Here is a 17,058-nt window from a genome sequence, read left to right as displayed (position 1 = left end):
GTGGATGCTGAAACATTCTGTTCCGTAGAACAGCTATAGTTAAGAAAAATCCCTATGAATCATCTTGCTATACTTTGCATTTTTCTGTCTGGGGCCAGTGATGAAACTACAGGCATCTGGAAAGTGGGAAGGAGGTTGTACTCGAAAGTTACCATCACCCCAAACAAATGCATTCTGTGCCATCCTTTTAGCCACTGTTAATTATGTGAAGGTTGTTTATGACCACATTGTACCACTGAAGATAATTTACCAAGGCCACCAGAACCGTTTTGTGTCGTCATCGAGTTGCCCAGTCAGTTTGAGGCATGCATCTGTCATTCAATAATTGCTCTTATTGTTCCTGATCTTATTACTGCCCATATTTTGGCACAACCCCTGTTAATACAAGAGGCATAAAGGAAGGATTGAAAGAATACTGTAATGACCTTAAAGGAATTATGGCAGTGGAAGAAATATTAGCCTGGAGACCCTTATTTGGGAACTAAAGATAGCAATTTACTTTGATGGGGGGGGGGGTTTAAAAGTTTATAGCTTCAAACCTTGTGTTTGGCAAAACAGACAGCAACAACATTAAGGTGCTGGACACACTGGGCTATATGCCTTTCATTTAAAGGAATTGTAACACCAAAAAATTAAAGTGTTTTAAAGCAATGAAATTATCATGTAGTGTTGCCCTGCACTGGTAAAACTGATCCATTTGCTCCAGAAACACTACTGTAGTTCATAAGTTCATATAAACAAGCTGCTGTGCAGCATTGGTGTACATTTAAAAAAGCCTATATGGCACAGGTTAAATAGTGGATAACAGAAAACATTATGTTCTACAGAGCTTATCTGCTATCTGCTGTGTAACTTGAGTCTTTTCTCCTTTGAATGGCTGCCCCCATTGCTACACAGCAGCTTATTTATATAAATAATAGAATTTCTGATGCTTTTTCTTGGGACACATGCCTTTTATGGCACCAGCAGATCTCTACCCAATTTGGCCAGCAAATAGCTGGTTCTAGTCAGGCTGGTTTGATCATGTGGCTTCTGGTTCAATGATCAGATAAAAAAGGAGCCCCTTTGGGGAAGATGACATCCGTAGACCAGTATGGTCCTCAACCAAAGTGCATGTACTGAACTAAGGACAATGCTTTGCTGTGTTGACCTTGCTGCTGACAGTGTTCTGGATTTTTTCAGTTCAACGTGACGTCATTTCGGTACTTTGCGGATTTACTAATGGTCGTTGGGGTAACTTCTCTAGCAAAGGAGACAGACTCTAGCAGTACTTCACTCCCTAACGCCTGGCGAATTTGCATTCTGGCGAATGGACGTAACTATGCAAACTCAGATGTGGATTTTACTGAACGTTACCTCTTGCGCCAGACTTGCCTTCGCCACCTCAGACCAGGCAAAGTGCAATAGAGTAGATAGGAGTTCCTAAAAAAATAGTTGAAAATTTCCAAAAAAAAGTCCCAAAAAACGCTAGCGACTTTTTCTTTTTTTCAGGGTGATAGGCTGAAAAAGAGCGTAAATTCCCCCCTACATTTCCGAACATATGGCACATACACTGGGCTCATGTGTAGGGCAATATAACAACTTTATTCTATTAAGGTTTCCCAGGCTTGTGTAGTGTAATGTATTTGCTTGCAACATATACGTCCATTGAACTTCAAGTTCCCGCCGTATGCAAATTAGGCAACGCTACCGCATCTTCGATTCGCTTGGCACAGTAACGCTGGCGCAACTTCACCAGCGTTCAACGCCCTGGACGCCACTTCGGATTTTAGTGAATTAGTGTTGTCCTGGCGAAGTGTTGCACTGTGAGCGAAGCCGTCGCTGGCGAATTTTCAGAGGTTAGTGAATTTGCCCTCATGTGTGCACCTTTGGATACTCTGATCCCCCCAACCCCCCAAAACTTCTTTCAAAAGCATACAAGCAGGCTGGTCTGTTGTATGAATGTATTTAGGTTCTTAGACTGTAAGGGAACGATGAACAATCTCTGTAAAGTGCTGCACGAGTTGTATCCACACAATTTAATCTTCAGCTTGTCCAACCCTATGCCATGCAACATCTTTATCACCTTTCAAACACAATAGGGTAACTTCAATAGAGCCGGTTTTGTGATTATACGAATACGGAAGCAATGAGAGTGTCATTCTTTCTCCCTAATCAACTGGAGAAAAGTCCCACACTTTGTTACAGAGCTTTCTTTATTTGTGCTGTTTATAGAAAGTATAATGACTGTTTATGTTTCTAGTACAGTTTCTCAGCTCAGACTGGGTGCTTCTGAAAATGCAAAGTGTCCTCCAACAGTGTCAGATGCGGAGGGTGTGGCGGGGGCTCTCTAATAGTGTGCTGCTGCAACAAGCAAGGAGCAGTTGGTAAATAAAGATGGATATTCTTTTGTTCTGCGGGAGCTTGCTGCTCGTTATACTTCACTTACCCAGTGCGCTTCCCAGAGAGTGGCAGCTGTTTTTTGTGTAAGGCACTCTGTCAGGGCCAGACAGCTCCTGATTGTCGAAGGCATTGTTGGTTTGGGGATGGGGGGAGTGATGCATTCTTGTTAAATTCTCAGTAGGATTAACTTTTTCGTGTGCCAGGAGGGCAGCAGTGTCTCTCGAGCCCTGTACCCTGGAATAAACCAAGATGTATTCGTTCAGCTTTTACACGTGATGCCCAAATCATAAAAGGGTGTGTTGTTTGTGTACTGCAAATAGTTTCTGCCTCTGGCGTGCAAAAGTTAATCTGCCCTTGTTGAGATGGAGTACGCAGTTGCAGCAACAAACAAACTTTAGTAAATTCACCTTCTCCGTTCTGGTGCAAAAACATGAAACCGCCTTTGTTAGGGAGCTGGTGCCGTTTCTAAAGGCAGTTTTGTTCAAATGTATTTTTATGGGAACTTTATTCACACTGTAATCTGAAAATTGTAACAGAGGCAGAAAAGTGGAGACCTAAACAGGGTAAATGTGATACTCTAACAGGAAGGATCCTGAAAGATAACTGAAGTTAGAAAAAAAGGATCAAGTCTAACAAAGGCTGCCTTGTTCTGGGAGGTTTTCATCTCTGTAATCTCCATCGTGCTCATTGTGAAGCCTTTTCTCCTCAAAGCCTTCAGGGTATTTTCTTCCCTTAATGAATAGGAATCTTAAGTGATGATATGAAATCCGCCCCCAGTCCACCACGAGGTGCCCTTTGTTAGGTTTGGTTCTGTATTTCACTTATATGTATTTATCTTTAATTTCTTTCTTAAGATGAATTATGTTCTTTAAAAGGGTGAGTAAGGCATGTAGTAATCATTTCACATAGAAAAGTTTTTTGTTTTTTTTTGTCCTTATGTCCTTCAATAAATACGTTTTTTCCCCCCCCAAATCTTATTTTTCCCAGTGTATGTTGCTTAATGTCTAATGAAATTCAAAAGCTGCTCGAGAAATCCACGGGCCATGAGAATTTGTTTGGTTTTATTTAATTGAGATCATCTATAGAAGAAGATCTTTACTATTATGATATGGTTTGGTTTTTTTTTTTTTAGTAGTAATTCATTTTTCTTGCAGCAGAATATTGTTGCTTGGCTATTAAATCTGTTCCTCAGATTAGCAAATTGCCTATAGTTGTGCAAAGTACTTGCATTGCAAAATGTAAATGAAAAAGTTCTCCATATGTCACTGTGAAAAATGACAACGGCAAAAATAATACATTGGACATCTGTTCAAAGTCTTACATTTGCTATGCTTTTAAGGATCAGATGTTGCAAAGCCCAAAGTGTGTTATTTATCTCTGGGTATGACTTTCATGGATGGGGCCCATTCAAATGGCAAAACCTGGTTATTTAAATTAATTTACTTGAAATGATTCTTATAAATCCAAGTTTCCTGAGAAACAGTAAGGGTTTGCTTTCCATGTGTAATAGCCACCTGCAAAGAATTATTGGTCTTTCAGCATTTCGAAGGTGTGAAGCTTGCAGTCCCCCAGCTGTTAGAACCTTTGGTCCACAACATCTAGAAGGTTGGGAAATCTGTCACCTCAAGCTTTTGTTCAGTACCCATTACTCTTTAGTAAGCAGCCGGGAAGCTATTTATTAAACAGCAGCCATATTTGTCTTCTTTGGATATGTGTCCTCGCCCTATTTGTATGGCTATGGATAAACAGTGAATGCTTCAGTAATGGTCTGCTAAAATTACAGGCAATATATCAAGTGGTTGTGTTGTAAGTAGGAAATTTGGCCATATGGTGGTGGAAACTGATTGGATGTAAAGAACTGACTGCATGTATCACTACTATTAATGTAGAATTTTAAGGGGAAGCACACCTAATTGAATATTTTTAACACCTGGTGCTTTTGCAATATTAAAACTTGCTGAACCATTTTGGGTTTCTGCTTTCTCCGTTGCCATAGGCCCTGATCTACATCATTTTTTCTGGATATTTTGAATACAGCTGTGGAAAGGACTGACTTTTTTTTCTTTTAAATGAGTTTTCTCTAACTATGGCCTGTCGTTCATTGTAGAAAATATAATAATAAATATAATAATATGGAAATGAGGAGGCAACCTTTCTTGGGGGAGTAACAACATCAAAATATTTATAATTAGAGCTTCCTTTTTCCAGATTAACGGTATGGGCAAACAACTTGCACTCGTTTGGTATATCAGGTGTGTATCATGTAGTCGTTGAGGTGGAACGTGCCAGAACATCTGTTGCCAATAATAACATTTTTGCACAATTCAGTTGCTGCAGTTTGGAGCACTTAGAGGTGCAATGGTGAATGAATTATTTTCTACTCAAGATACAGAGATTCACTGTACTTTGCACCCTGTTCACCTTGCAGACCAGGGGCAACTGACATATTGGCATATGGTCCAAGTAAAGAAAAGTATGTTTAGGCACAAATATGGGAACTTAAAGGAACAGTGACACCAAAAACTGAAAGTAATTAAAATATAATGCTCTGTTGCTCTGCAGTGGTAAAACTGCTGTGTTTGCTTCAGAGAGACTACTATAGTTTATATAAACAAGCTGCTGTGTAGCCATGGGGGCAGCCATTCTAGCTACTGGGAAAAAAAGGAGAAAAGGTTATATAGCAGATAACAGATACACCACCATTGTATTAGACGGCTTATCTGGTATGTGCTGTACCCTGTGTCTTTTCTCCTTTTTTTCCAGCTAGAATGGCTTGGGTACACTACATGCCTCTCAGTTGGTCACAACTGATTTACACTGTGACAAAACAGTTGTTTTTTTGTTCAAATAATGTTCTTTCATGGTCATGCTTATCACTGAGATATTGCTCTGTCTGCTTTACAGGTGAATACATAAAGACCTGGCGCCCCCGCTACTTTCTCCTCAAAACTGACGGTACTTTCATTGGGTACAAAGAGCGTCCACAGGATGTTGACCAGTTGGAAACTCCTTTAAATAATTTCTCTGTAGCCAGTAAGTATTCCTGTGTTTCAATATTACGGGGACCACTGCTTCTATGGGTCAACTGAAGTTTGATTTTGATGTTATGTTATTCTAGAGAAATCCAATGTAACAACTAGTAACAGTTTAGTTATAGAGAAACTAGGAGACTCTGGAGGTAACTAGCTGCTCTCTGACTTACAAAAGTGCAGGATCTTTTCTTCCATCTTGAATTTCAAGTTTGGGCAACTACCGCTCTCCAGATGTTTTACTACAACTAGAAGCTCCAGCAACCCACAGGATGATGGCTGTTTGAAGAAAAGCAATTTTAAGTTGAACATCCCTTTATTAAATATGTCTTGAATGTTCAGTCTTTGCCAGTAACACTTAATTCCTTCCAACTTTTAAATAAATTAAAGGAACAGTAACAGCAAAAAAGAAAAGCATTTTAAAGTTATTAAAATATGATGTACTGTTGCCCTGCATTGGTAAAAGGTATGTGTTTGTTTTAGAAAAGACTGCTATAGTTTCTATGATTAGGCTGTTGTATTGCGATGGGGCAGCCATTTAAGCTGAAAAGAGAAAAGGCACAGGTTACTTAGAAGATAGCAGATAAGATCTGCATTGGTTAAATGGGATTATACAGAGTGCATCTGTTATTTGCTATGTAACCTAACCCTTGAATGGCTGCCCCCATAGCTGTAGAGCGGTGTGCTATATAAGCAATATTTTAATTACTTTATTACACTTCAATTTTTACTGTTCCTTTAGGGACAGAAGTAGTACCACCTTGCTTACATTTTCTCTCCCTGATGGTTTCTATGGCTCTACTGGATCATTAGTAACGTTCCGAGGCCAATTCCCACAAGAAGTGAGAGAGAGAAACAATACTGTGCACTTCCTAAGAACTGTCATTGGGTTAATGCCTGTGCTGCAGATACAGCCTCCTTCCTCCTTGGCTTTCCTCCTATTCTTTCTTTAGCAGATCCAGTGCTACATTTCCTACTTTTGTTTATCCCCGCAGTTATTCTGTGTGCTGTGGGATGTCAAGACTTGCATCCCTATCCCCCCAGTATAACTTTTTGGCTGTGATACCTGGAGTCTAGGAAACTGTATTGTTGTGAAATGTATCCACATGCCCTGTAGAATTGCTTCTCAAAGACATCTTAAAAATACACAAAATGTCAGAATACATTCTAGGAATTCTGTGTATAATCTCATATCTCTGATTGTAGGAGCTCAGTTTGGCTCCCTCCAGTGCTTTCAAAGACAAACTGCACACTGCTAATAAGTAGGGGTTATCTTCAGTTTAGATTTCCCTAAATATTTATATATATAATTTCATAGAATACTTCGTACAGAGAGCATTCCTTATCTGCTTGATTGCATTTCTACATTTTAACCTTAGCGGTAGAATTTTGTGGTTTAGTTGTAACCATCAGATCAGACCATTTATTAAATGTTACCACAACTGAGCCAAAATCCTTGTTTGCAGATTTACAGTGCACTGTAGTAAGCATAGGTACTGCTGCTGCAGTAATGCCCCAGATCCCCTTATTCACAAGATTAGGCATCCCATACTGTGTATAAACCAAAAAGGAAAATGGCAAATCTATTCATAGCTCTATTGTGGCAGTGATTGCAGTGCACAGCTGCTTTCCAGAAAGAGACGGGCACCTAGTTGAAGAGTTAGTGCTGCCAACAACTGAAAGTTATTTATTTCAATTGACATACTAGTTCCTGGCCACTACTTGTGTGGATTATTTTGTGACTGAGCCTTTGCATGCTTCCATGTTGCAGGTGGATCATATGAAACTCCATTACTGGATCAGTACACATGCCTCACTCTAGTATACATCAAATAAATCTGTTCTTATTTGTAGAAAGCAGTGTTCTATTGCACTTGGGCATAACGATAAAACGGGCAGGATACAAAGGTTTTTTTTTTCCAGGTCTAGTATCCAATAGCAACCAATCAGGGGATTTCCTTCAAACAGCAGACCAGCCAATGCTGTCTGCTAATGGGTTGCAGTAGCATAGCTGTGCATTCAGCTGGAGGTGCAAACATTTCTAACATGTTGCAAGCAATCTTTATTCTGTAGCCTCCCAGCTGCAGTTGAACTACAAATTCCTCTATCCCGCTGTTGCTCCAACATGGCAGAGGATGCTGGGAGCTGTAGTTTGAGAACAGTTGAGACAGTACAAGCTGAAACACGCTGACCCATGTTTTCTGAATGAGAACATAAGGCAGGTTGTTTCCTGCAACATTAATCCCTGTTTATATATACATAATGTGTAATTGAGTGAACCTCAGTGCCTCAAGATAGAAAAATGATTAGCTTTAATGTACTTGAAATTAAAAAGAGACACCAGAGCAACATTGTCTTATACCACTGAGTGCCAGGCTTAGCACATTTCAGATAATTGCAGCTGTGTTGCCAGTGTGTTTTCACTTCTTTTGTTCTGCTATTTCTTTGGCTGTATATATTTGATTAACCTTTTTGGGGTTGCAAAATATATAGCCGAGGCGACAGCATCAAGCTTATTAGGTGTTTAATGACCTCTTATTGTAAAATTATATTTTCATCAGAACAAGTGCTGGACAAAACGTTACATGTCTGACCTATTATTCTATTAATACTAAGGGGGTTATTTATCAAAGGTCGAATTTTAGAGCTTTGTGAGCTTTATGAGAATAAACTCACAACTTAAAATATCTCTAATTTAAGAAAAAACTCAAATGTAAAAAAACTCAAATCAGTGAAGTCGGGGTGAGAAACTGAATTGATCGAGTTTTCCGTGGAAAAAAAACCTCAAATCGCTCAAATTACTTGAGTTTTTGAGCAAAACCCACCGAAAAACCTGAATAACAATTTAAAAACCAGAAACTACTTATATATTAATTAAACCTGGCTTATAGCTGTATAATGGCAGTTAAATATGATCCAAAATTAAGTATTGCTCTTAGAAACAGAATTGCTTCTGTCATATCCTCCTTCATAGAAGCTCTTAAATCTGATTATTTTCAGTGCTTGTATTTAAAGTTATTAGAAGTCAGAGCCTGTAATTTTTTGCTACTCTGACTCCAGATACCCAAAATTGCTCCCGACTCCAGAGCTCTGCCGGTTTGGTCGCATGGTAGTGATTTGATCACATAGAGGGCCCGTGCAGCAGATCTGTGGGGAGAGGATCACATCCACAGCTCAGTCTTCCTTTCCCAACAGGATTTTCCAAACAGCCCAATCTGTCCTAGCTCCAATCAGATTGCAGGTCCTGTACCAGTAAGCTGAGTGGCCAAGTTGGCAGACAATATGGACCATGTATGGCCATCCTCACCTGTTGTCTCTCTGAAAGACTTGTGATTCTGTTATCACTACTGCAGCCTGTAGAGACTGAGATTATATAGGAAAGTATGGTGAAGAAAAGTTAAATGACCTACCCCATTTACTAATGGTTTCCATATGGTGAACTGAAAATGTTGCTAAAACTTCCATACCTAATATATCATGTGCATGTAAGCCCTATATCAGTGATTTATAATTTAATAAACCATTTTAATGTTTGTTTTATTTGTCTGAATTTCCAAAAGGTGTTATCATCTTTAAAAAACACATCTTAGATTTAAATGTTAATTTACTTAATTGTTCGAGTCCAAAGGTGCTTCAGTGTGAAAGTAAATGTAACAGTAAAGCTACACGTATTTTCTATTTGGCTATTAATATTAATTAAAAGCATAGATAGGAGTACTTAAAGTATCCACGAGCTGACGTGAATGATATATAATCTCTGTAAAGTGCTGTGGAATATTTCTGCACTATATAATTATTGTTCAGGTACCAGAAGCAGGAATACTAGATCTATAGTACACTTAAAATAAAACTGTAATAAAATGTAATTTCCTGACTTAATAGAAAGTACTACCTATTCTGGTTTAATTTTCGGTGTGATTATTATTGGAGGATAATATCCCTTTAAAGATGTACTCTAGCAGAATTTGTGGCTGATTACTTGTGTGTGCCGGGAAAAATCAAGACAAATGAGTGTTTAAAGAGGCTTATGAGGCATCCCTCTCTCCCTTTGTATGTGATAGAATGTCAGCTGATGAAGACAGAACGACCAAAACCAAACACATTTATCATTCGGTGCCTCCAGTGGACCACAGTAATTGAAAGAACATTTCATGTGGATTCTCCAGAGGAGCGGTATGTTCTACTCATATGCCATTCAAACACGGCTGTGCATATTTAATACTGTTGGCGCTGCCCGTTAATCCAGCTGTTGTGAAATACATCATTTCTGTGGAACGTAACCGTGTAGCTGTGTCCTTTGTTGTCGAGATCTTTGCCAAACAGTAAAGCTCGGCTCTTAAACATGTGGCTCCAAGATGCCCCTCTAGGCACTGTTCAGAGCTGCCTGGAGATGCTGAAAGGTAAGTTTCAAGTGCAGCAAGAGGAACATATTTCTACTTTTGGGTACATACAATTGTTCTTCACCTCCATTTCTTGTGTAGTATGTACAGCAGGACTGCTTGTTGGTGTAATTTATCCCTGTGGCCAATACCCCCAGGAATTTATACAAACATAGAATGAATGGATAATAGATCAAGACACATTTTATTTCTAAGTTCACTTAAAATGAGATCTATGTGTTGGTACACAGTGAAAAGCAAAAACGTAGGCACATGTTCCCTTATGGCCGTGGTATATTGCCATTTTGTTTTGTGCCACTTATCTGTTGTACTCTTGGCATTTCCTCAGTGTGTTGCTGGCACAGTTATAGTCATTGGGCATTTTGAGTGGCAGAATCTTGTAAAAAAAGTACAGGTATGGGATCCATTTTCCAGAAACCCGTTATCCAGTAAGTTTAGAATTATGGAAAGGCCTTCTACCATAGTCTCCATTTTATCCAAATAATCCAAATTTTTAAAAATGATTTCCTTTTTCTCTGTAATAATAAAACAGTACCTTGTGCTTGATACAAACTAAGATATAATTCATCCTTATTGGAAGCGATACCTGAATATTGGGTTTATTTAATATTTCTATGATTTTCTAGTAGACTAAAGGTATGAAGATCCAAATCATAGAAAGATCCATTATCCGGAAACCCCCTGGTTCCGAGCATTCTGGTAATAGATCGCATACCTGTACTACCTGACCTGGCACATCTGTGCTATGGCACTGGTTGTATTATCCCGGTAAACCACCTACACTCCTGTGCCGGTCAACTGTTGGGCACCAAAAAATTTTGAAAGGTGACCAACACATAGCTAGTCTCCTTTTAAACTTAAGCTGTAAATGATATTTCAGTTGGAAATTTAGGGGCAGATTTATCAAGTGTGCATGTATTTTTTCAATGTTTTATTGTAGGGAAGAATGGATTCAGGTCATACAACATGTAGCCGACAACCTTAAGAAACAGGAAGAAGAAATGATGGATGTTCGGTCCGGCGACTCTCCAAGCGATAACTCTGGAGCTGAGGAAATGGAAATTTCTCATTCAAAACCAAAACATAAAGTTGTAAGTGTCACCTGAATCTTAAATGTACAGATTTGTAGGTGGGGCTTTTTTCATCAGAGGGCACTACATTTATTAACAAGGGGCGCAGACTAGTTAGGTTAGTTAACTCTGCTGCAATCCATGGGCCCCACCCAGCATAGAATTCCCTAGTCAAATGTGACTTGATCCTAATCGCAGGCAGCTATGTAGCAATATTTGTCAGGGTGCTGCAAATGCCTTCAAGCTAAAAACTGATGTTCATTTTATGTAACTAAATCAAGATATTGGCCTAGCCTTAGTTAAACTGGGAGCATTTGAAGTGCTGAATTCCAAAATACTTTCATTTCATCTCAACAGACAATGAATGAATTTGAGTATCTGAAGCTTTTGGGGAAAGGAACGTTTGGGAAAGTTATTCTAGTGAAAGAGAAAGCAACAGGAAGATACTACGCTATGAAAATTTTAAAAAAAGAAGTTATTGTTGCAAAGGTAAGTGACACAGAATTTCTCCGGGTTTCCATCTTTCTCTCTGGATAGCATTCACTTTCTTCTAGGAGCTCGTGTTCTTATTCCCAGACTGAAAGCTTTTTGGGACAGTGCTTGTCCATATGTTTTCTTTATTTTATAGAAAATAAAAATGTTTCCTCCTTCGTTACAAATTCTGCACATTGGGGCTATAAAGGGGCAGTAAGGTAGAATGCAGTGTCTGTGGCACTTTCATGTAGAAAGACAGCACTTAATTCAAGCAAAATGGATGTATTGTTTTAGAATGGCAAAACACATTTGTTTGCCTAATATATTGTTAAATCTCAAACTGAATCTGATGAAATCAGCTCTAGGGTAAGTATTCTATGCTTTAAATGTTTTCTATTCATTTTCAGGATGAAGTAGCCCACACGCTAACAGAAAACCGCGTCCTGCAGAATTCTAGGCATCCCTTCCTAACAGTAAGTGTTAAATAAGAATTGCACATTTTTGCAATAATAAAACGTAATGTGGAACATAATTCCTTATGTAAATAAATTATTTTGATCAGAGAACACAGGCCCTTTTCTTAACTGCATTGTCTCCACTGTTACGAGCTTTACTGTGCCCCTCCAGGGCTACACATCATTATAAAAACTATATTCATCTAAAGTGTCGGCTAAAGAAAGAAACCCCTTTTGTTTTTGGTGTTACTGATCTTTTAAGTTTTTAAAACAGTTCTATAGTACAGTTTTCCTTAAGTTCTTCAGTACAAAAAAAAAAAAATACACGCGCGCGCTAGGGCCCCCCCACTAAAAAATATTGGTGGCTAGGACCCCACATGAGAAAAAAAATTGGTGGCCAAAATAGGTGGCCAGGCCCCCCCATTATAAGAAAATTGGTGGCCAGGGCCCCTTAAACGTCCATGCCTTCCCGAAGTCGTCAGCTCTCAGAAAGATGGGGGGCCCGGCTAATCAAATAAGTGTGGCGTGGCTGGGGTCCCCCTTACCCTCGGGCCCCCTACAACTCTCCCCCTGTCCCCCCCTGATGGCTGCCCTGTGTGTGCGTGCGTGTGTGTGTGTGTGTATATATATATATATATATATATATATATATATATATATATATATATATATATATATATATATAAATAAAAAGATATAGTTAAGAGCACTCACGGGTATTGTGAAAAAGGCTTTTATTGGAGTATTACAATCTACCCCACATCAACGCGTTTCGGTTCTCTCTGAACCGTCGTCAGGATGCAGAGAGAACCGAAACGCGTTGATGTGGGGTAGATTGTAATACTCCAATAAAAGCCTTTTTCACAATACCCGTGAGTGCTCTTAACTATATCTTTATGCTATTTCTGGAAGAAGCACCAGGGACTTGATTGATCGTTGGTGAGTGCCGGTTCAAAAATATATATATATATATATATATATATATATATAGAGAGAGAGAGAGAGAGAGAGAGAGAGAGAGAGAGAGAGAGAGAGAGAGAGAGAGAGAGAGAGAGAGAGAGAGAGAGAGAGAGAGAGAGAGAGAGAGAGAGAGAGAGAGAGAGAGAGAGAGAGAGAGAGAGAGAGAGAGAGAGAGAGAGAGAGAGAGAGAGAGAGAGAGAGAGAGAGAGAGAGAGAGAGAGAGAGAGAGAGAGAGAGAGAGAGAGAGAGAGAGAGAGAGAGAGAGAGAGAGAGAGAGAGAGAGACACACTTGGGTTAATCAGCACAAGGCACCATATCTATTTAAATTTTTTAATAACAAATAAATGCAGACGCTGAAATACCAGTTGCAAGAGACAATTGAAAGTGTAAACGTCTTTCATACCGAGGGCTGTATTTTCCATATAAGCATCCAAGGACCTTTACCTAGTATGGCAGGTTTAGGATGCCTTTAAAATAAAAAAAAAAAGAATGCTTTACAAAAAAAATCCTGCATATCACTAGACACTTTCTGCTAAATCTGGGGGACAGGACCTCTCTCTTAGTGATTAATGCATGTACAGGCTGTACTGTGTATGTGCCAATTGCTGATGGAAAGGGGGTAGACTAGGTCCAGTACCTAGGGCAGCACCAGAGCTAAGTACATCCCTGTTCATAGTGTACCGTGCAATTAGTATGTTACTATGATAAATAATTGAATGATTACTTGGCTTTAGCAAGCAGACTATTATTAAAGAAGCCTCATTAGGGCATAGCTTATTGAATACACACTATAGTCATCCTCTTATTTTTATGTATGTAAATGAGAGCTGTCTTATATATAAATGAGAGCGGTCTTATCATTTGCTCTGACCTAGGATTTTGTTTGAAGGCTGCATTAACAACAGCAGTCCTCGTACTTATTAAAATGAATTTGCTATTCTGGCCTATTGAGAAAGCAGTATGGCAACTGCAACCATTTATGCATCATCAAGATGATTGCTGAATATTAAAGGGGTGCTTTACCTTTAAGTACATTTTTTGTATGTTATCATTATTATTATTATTTATTATTAACATGTATTTATATAGCGCCAACATATTGCGTAGCACTGTAAAGTAAATGTGATTATACAACTAAATCACATGAATTATATACATAGAACATATGGAGTTAGATACATCACAATCAATACCGGTACAAAAGGTGAGGAAGGCCCTATGCAGAAAGAGCATACACTCTAAAGGGAAGGGAGTAATACACAAGGTGTGGGAAAGATCGAATTAAGTGGGTGAGAAATGTGGTACTGTATGTGGTGTTGTGTTTGGTAGTTAAGCAGAGTGAGGGTGACTTCTCGAAAGAAGTGCGTTTTCAGAGATTTCTTGAAAGCAGAAAGGTTGGGAGAAAGTCGGACAGACCGTGGGAGAGAGTTCCAGAGGAGGGGTGCAGCCCTTGAAAAGTCTTGAATGCGAGAATTTGAGGAGGTAATGAGAGAAGAGTTGAGTAACAGGTCAGTAGAGGAGCGTAGTAAGTGGTTGGGTGAGTATATAGAGATGAGTTCAGAGATGTAGGGTGGGGCAGAGTTATGAAGTGCTTTGAAAGTCAGTGTCATTAATTTGAATTTGATTCTGAAAGATAATGGAAGCCAGTGCAGGGATTGACAGAATGGCGAGGCAGAGGAGGAGCAGTTGCTGAGGTGTATGAGCCTCGCAGCAGTGTTCATTATGGACTGGAGAGGTGACAGTCTCTGGAGGGGGAGGCCAATTAAAAGAGAGTTACAGTAGTCTAGACCTGATATGATGAGAGAGTGAATAAGAATTTTGGCAGCATCTTGGGTGATAAATGATCGTATTTTGGATATGTTCCTTAGGTGGAAGTGACATGATTTAATAAGTGACTGGATATGTTCTAGAATATCTAATTCCAAGCAACTTCTCAACGGGCCTTCATTTTTTTTTTTTGCTGCCTTCTGACTCTTTCACTGACCCATCTAAAAAGCAATTTAAAGCTATAAATGTATTGTTATTGCTACTTTTTATTACTAATCATTCTATTCAGGCCTCTCCTATTTTATTTCTCTTATTCAAATCAGCACATGATTGCTGAAATGGCAAACTGGAGAGCGTCTGAATAAAAAGCTTAATATCTCAAAAACCACAAATTATAACAAATAAATGAAAATCAGTTGCAAATTTTCTAAATCATACTAAAAGTTAAAGATGAACAACCCCTTTAAGCTAAACTTGATGCTAATCAGCTTTTACTGCTTTTACTCTACACATTCCCCCTGTGATATTCTGTGGGTGTAATGGCTGGTGGGCTTGGGGTACTATAGATTCTGCAATGTGAGCTTTCTGTTTAATTTGTTAGAAATGTATAAAGATCAGAAGCTGGTTGGTCACTTGCCTTTCATTTCTTGTAGGCATTGAAATATTCCTTTCAGACACATGATCGCTTATGTTTTGTGATGGAGTATGCCAACGGAGGAGAGGTCAGTACTAAGCAAATATATCCATTTCTTTCACACACATTTTTCTTACAGATTGAAAACGTTAAGTGGGTTTTCTGACAGCAGCCAACTGCTAGTCTGTAAACTTGTACATTTGAAACGGTACATGGGGGACTCGTCTGACAGATGCTGATGCTCACACTTTTAGCCATTTCTCATAGGGGCCACTGGAGATCAGTTTTGGGCTGCTAAATCTTTGGTGCACAAAATCAGCAAGAGTTTCTGCAATGGGAAGTACGGCAGATCAGCTCAGAGCTGCAGTTATCAGTAAACACAATAGCACAGATTTTTGGGTGATGTTCACCCAACCAGGATGATGCTTCACATTGATGTTGATGGAAAGTGATTCACAAAGTGGAGCGGGTATTTTGAAAACTGCAGCATGTAGTTCATCCCTATGTGCCATCCCCCATCTTATAAACAATATATTTTACATGTACCAAATCCACGGCCTATCAGATGATCATGCTGCTCGCAGCACAATGTGATAACAACACTGTGTGTTTACTTATCAGAAGATGCCTTAGTGAGCTTCAATGTTTTTCTTTTTTTGTGTCTAGTTATTCTTCCACTTATCAAGAGAACGTATATTCTCTGAAGATCGTGCCCGGTTTTATGGGGCTGAGATTGTTTCTGCTTTAGATTATCTTCATTCTGAGAAAAATGTAGTTTACAGAGATTTAAAGGTAAGTTTGCTCAGTGCTTGCAAGTTAGTAAAACGTTTTACCCTTTTATATTAAGTTGGGGTTTAAGCACACGGGCAGATTCGGGGAGATTTAGTCGGCTGACGACTAATCGCCTATTCTGCGCGCAACTTTGGAAATCAAAGCACAGCGAGTGCATTGGCGCTGGCGTTTCGTCATTATTGCAGACGGCAGGCAGTTCGGGGAGATTGTTGCCCCGCAGAAGAGGCGATTAGTCTCCCCGAATCTGCCCGTGTGCTTAAACCCTTAAAGGGGCTCAGTTGATGTGACGGCCAGTCAGGAGGTTGCATATAATATTGTGGGAATGTATGTGGTGTATAATGTATTTTACATATTGATCCCGTTGGCGGCTCTCTCTACAAGGGACACTGGAGACATCACATTTCTCTGTTCAATCTTAATCGTGAACCAAGTTTGTGTTGGTTGTATATCTCACCTTCCCTGTAATAAAATAAAATAAAGACTTTGAAAAAAAAAAAAAAAAAAAATCTCAGCTGTCAATATATAGCTTCTTCCTCTTCTTAGGCATAGAGGCAGGGCAGGCAATTATTTTCACTTTCCATTCAGCACTTACTAGTTGTCACTGCTCTCCCCACATTCCCCCGTTCTCTTTACCATTTAATTGTGTAGCCAGTACATGGAGATGGACATCAGGTCCCTAATTTTGAGATGATGCAAGGCTTGCCACAAAATGGCTCCTACCTGCTTGCTATAATTATGAGTTTCCAGACAGCAGGAAACAAGATTCATATAATTTATAGTGTAATTAAAGTTGATTTTACTTGACTAATGTGATAAAATAGGATGTGGAATACGTTTTTCGGGTGACGGGCCCCCTTTAATCATATTAGTAGAGACAGAGAGCTTTTTATAAATCTTCAGGTTGCTTACTGCCATGGTGCAATATATAAAAAAATTATAATATGGAGACAAACATTTAAAAAAAAAAATGTTTCCTTCCCTGCAGCATGTATAAACAAATTACCCCCAGAGGTGTAGCACACAAGTTTGTGTCATCTGATCAAAGCTACACTACTATTACACTGCACAATGTTGCAGGCAAAAGTGAAACCTTTT

The 17,058-nt window shown here is 39.1% G+C and overlaps 1 protein-coding gene across 1 annotated transcript in view; it reads left to right on the top strand.

Moving 5' to 3' along the window:
• Positions 1-17,058, top strand: part of LOC108698803 (RAC-alpha serine/threonine-protein kinase-like) — an 88,228-nt gene that overhangs the window by 45,423 nt on the left and 25,747 nt on the right. The window contains exons 3-9 of the mRNA XM_018230617.2: positions 5,287-5,415; positions 9,473-9,584; positions 10,752-10,902; positions 11,239-11,370; positions 11,763-11,828; positions 15,191-15,259; positions 15,838-15,963. Coding sequence (XP_018086106.1) covers positions 5,287-5,415; positions 9,473-9,584; positions 10,752-10,902; positions 11,239-11,370; positions 11,763-11,828; positions 15,191-15,259; positions 15,838-15,963 — 785 coding nt within the window. The remainder of the gene's footprint in view (positions 1-5,286; positions 5,416-9,472; positions 9,585-10,751; positions 10,903-11,238; positions 11,371-11,762; positions 11,829-15,190; positions 15,260-15,837; positions 15,964-17,058) is intronic.

This window comes from Xenopus laevis, chromosome 8L (assembly GCF_017654675.1).
Source record: "Xenopus laevis strain J_2021 chromosome 8L, Xenopus_laevis_v10.1, whole genome shotgun sequence".
In the NCBI taxonomy this organism is placed as follows: Eukaryota; Metazoa; Chordata; class Amphibia; order Anura; family Pipidae; genus Xenopus; species Xenopus laevis.
The sequence above is the reverse complement of the archived record's forward strand: the minus strand, read 5'-3'. Positions and strand labels throughout refer to the sequence as shown.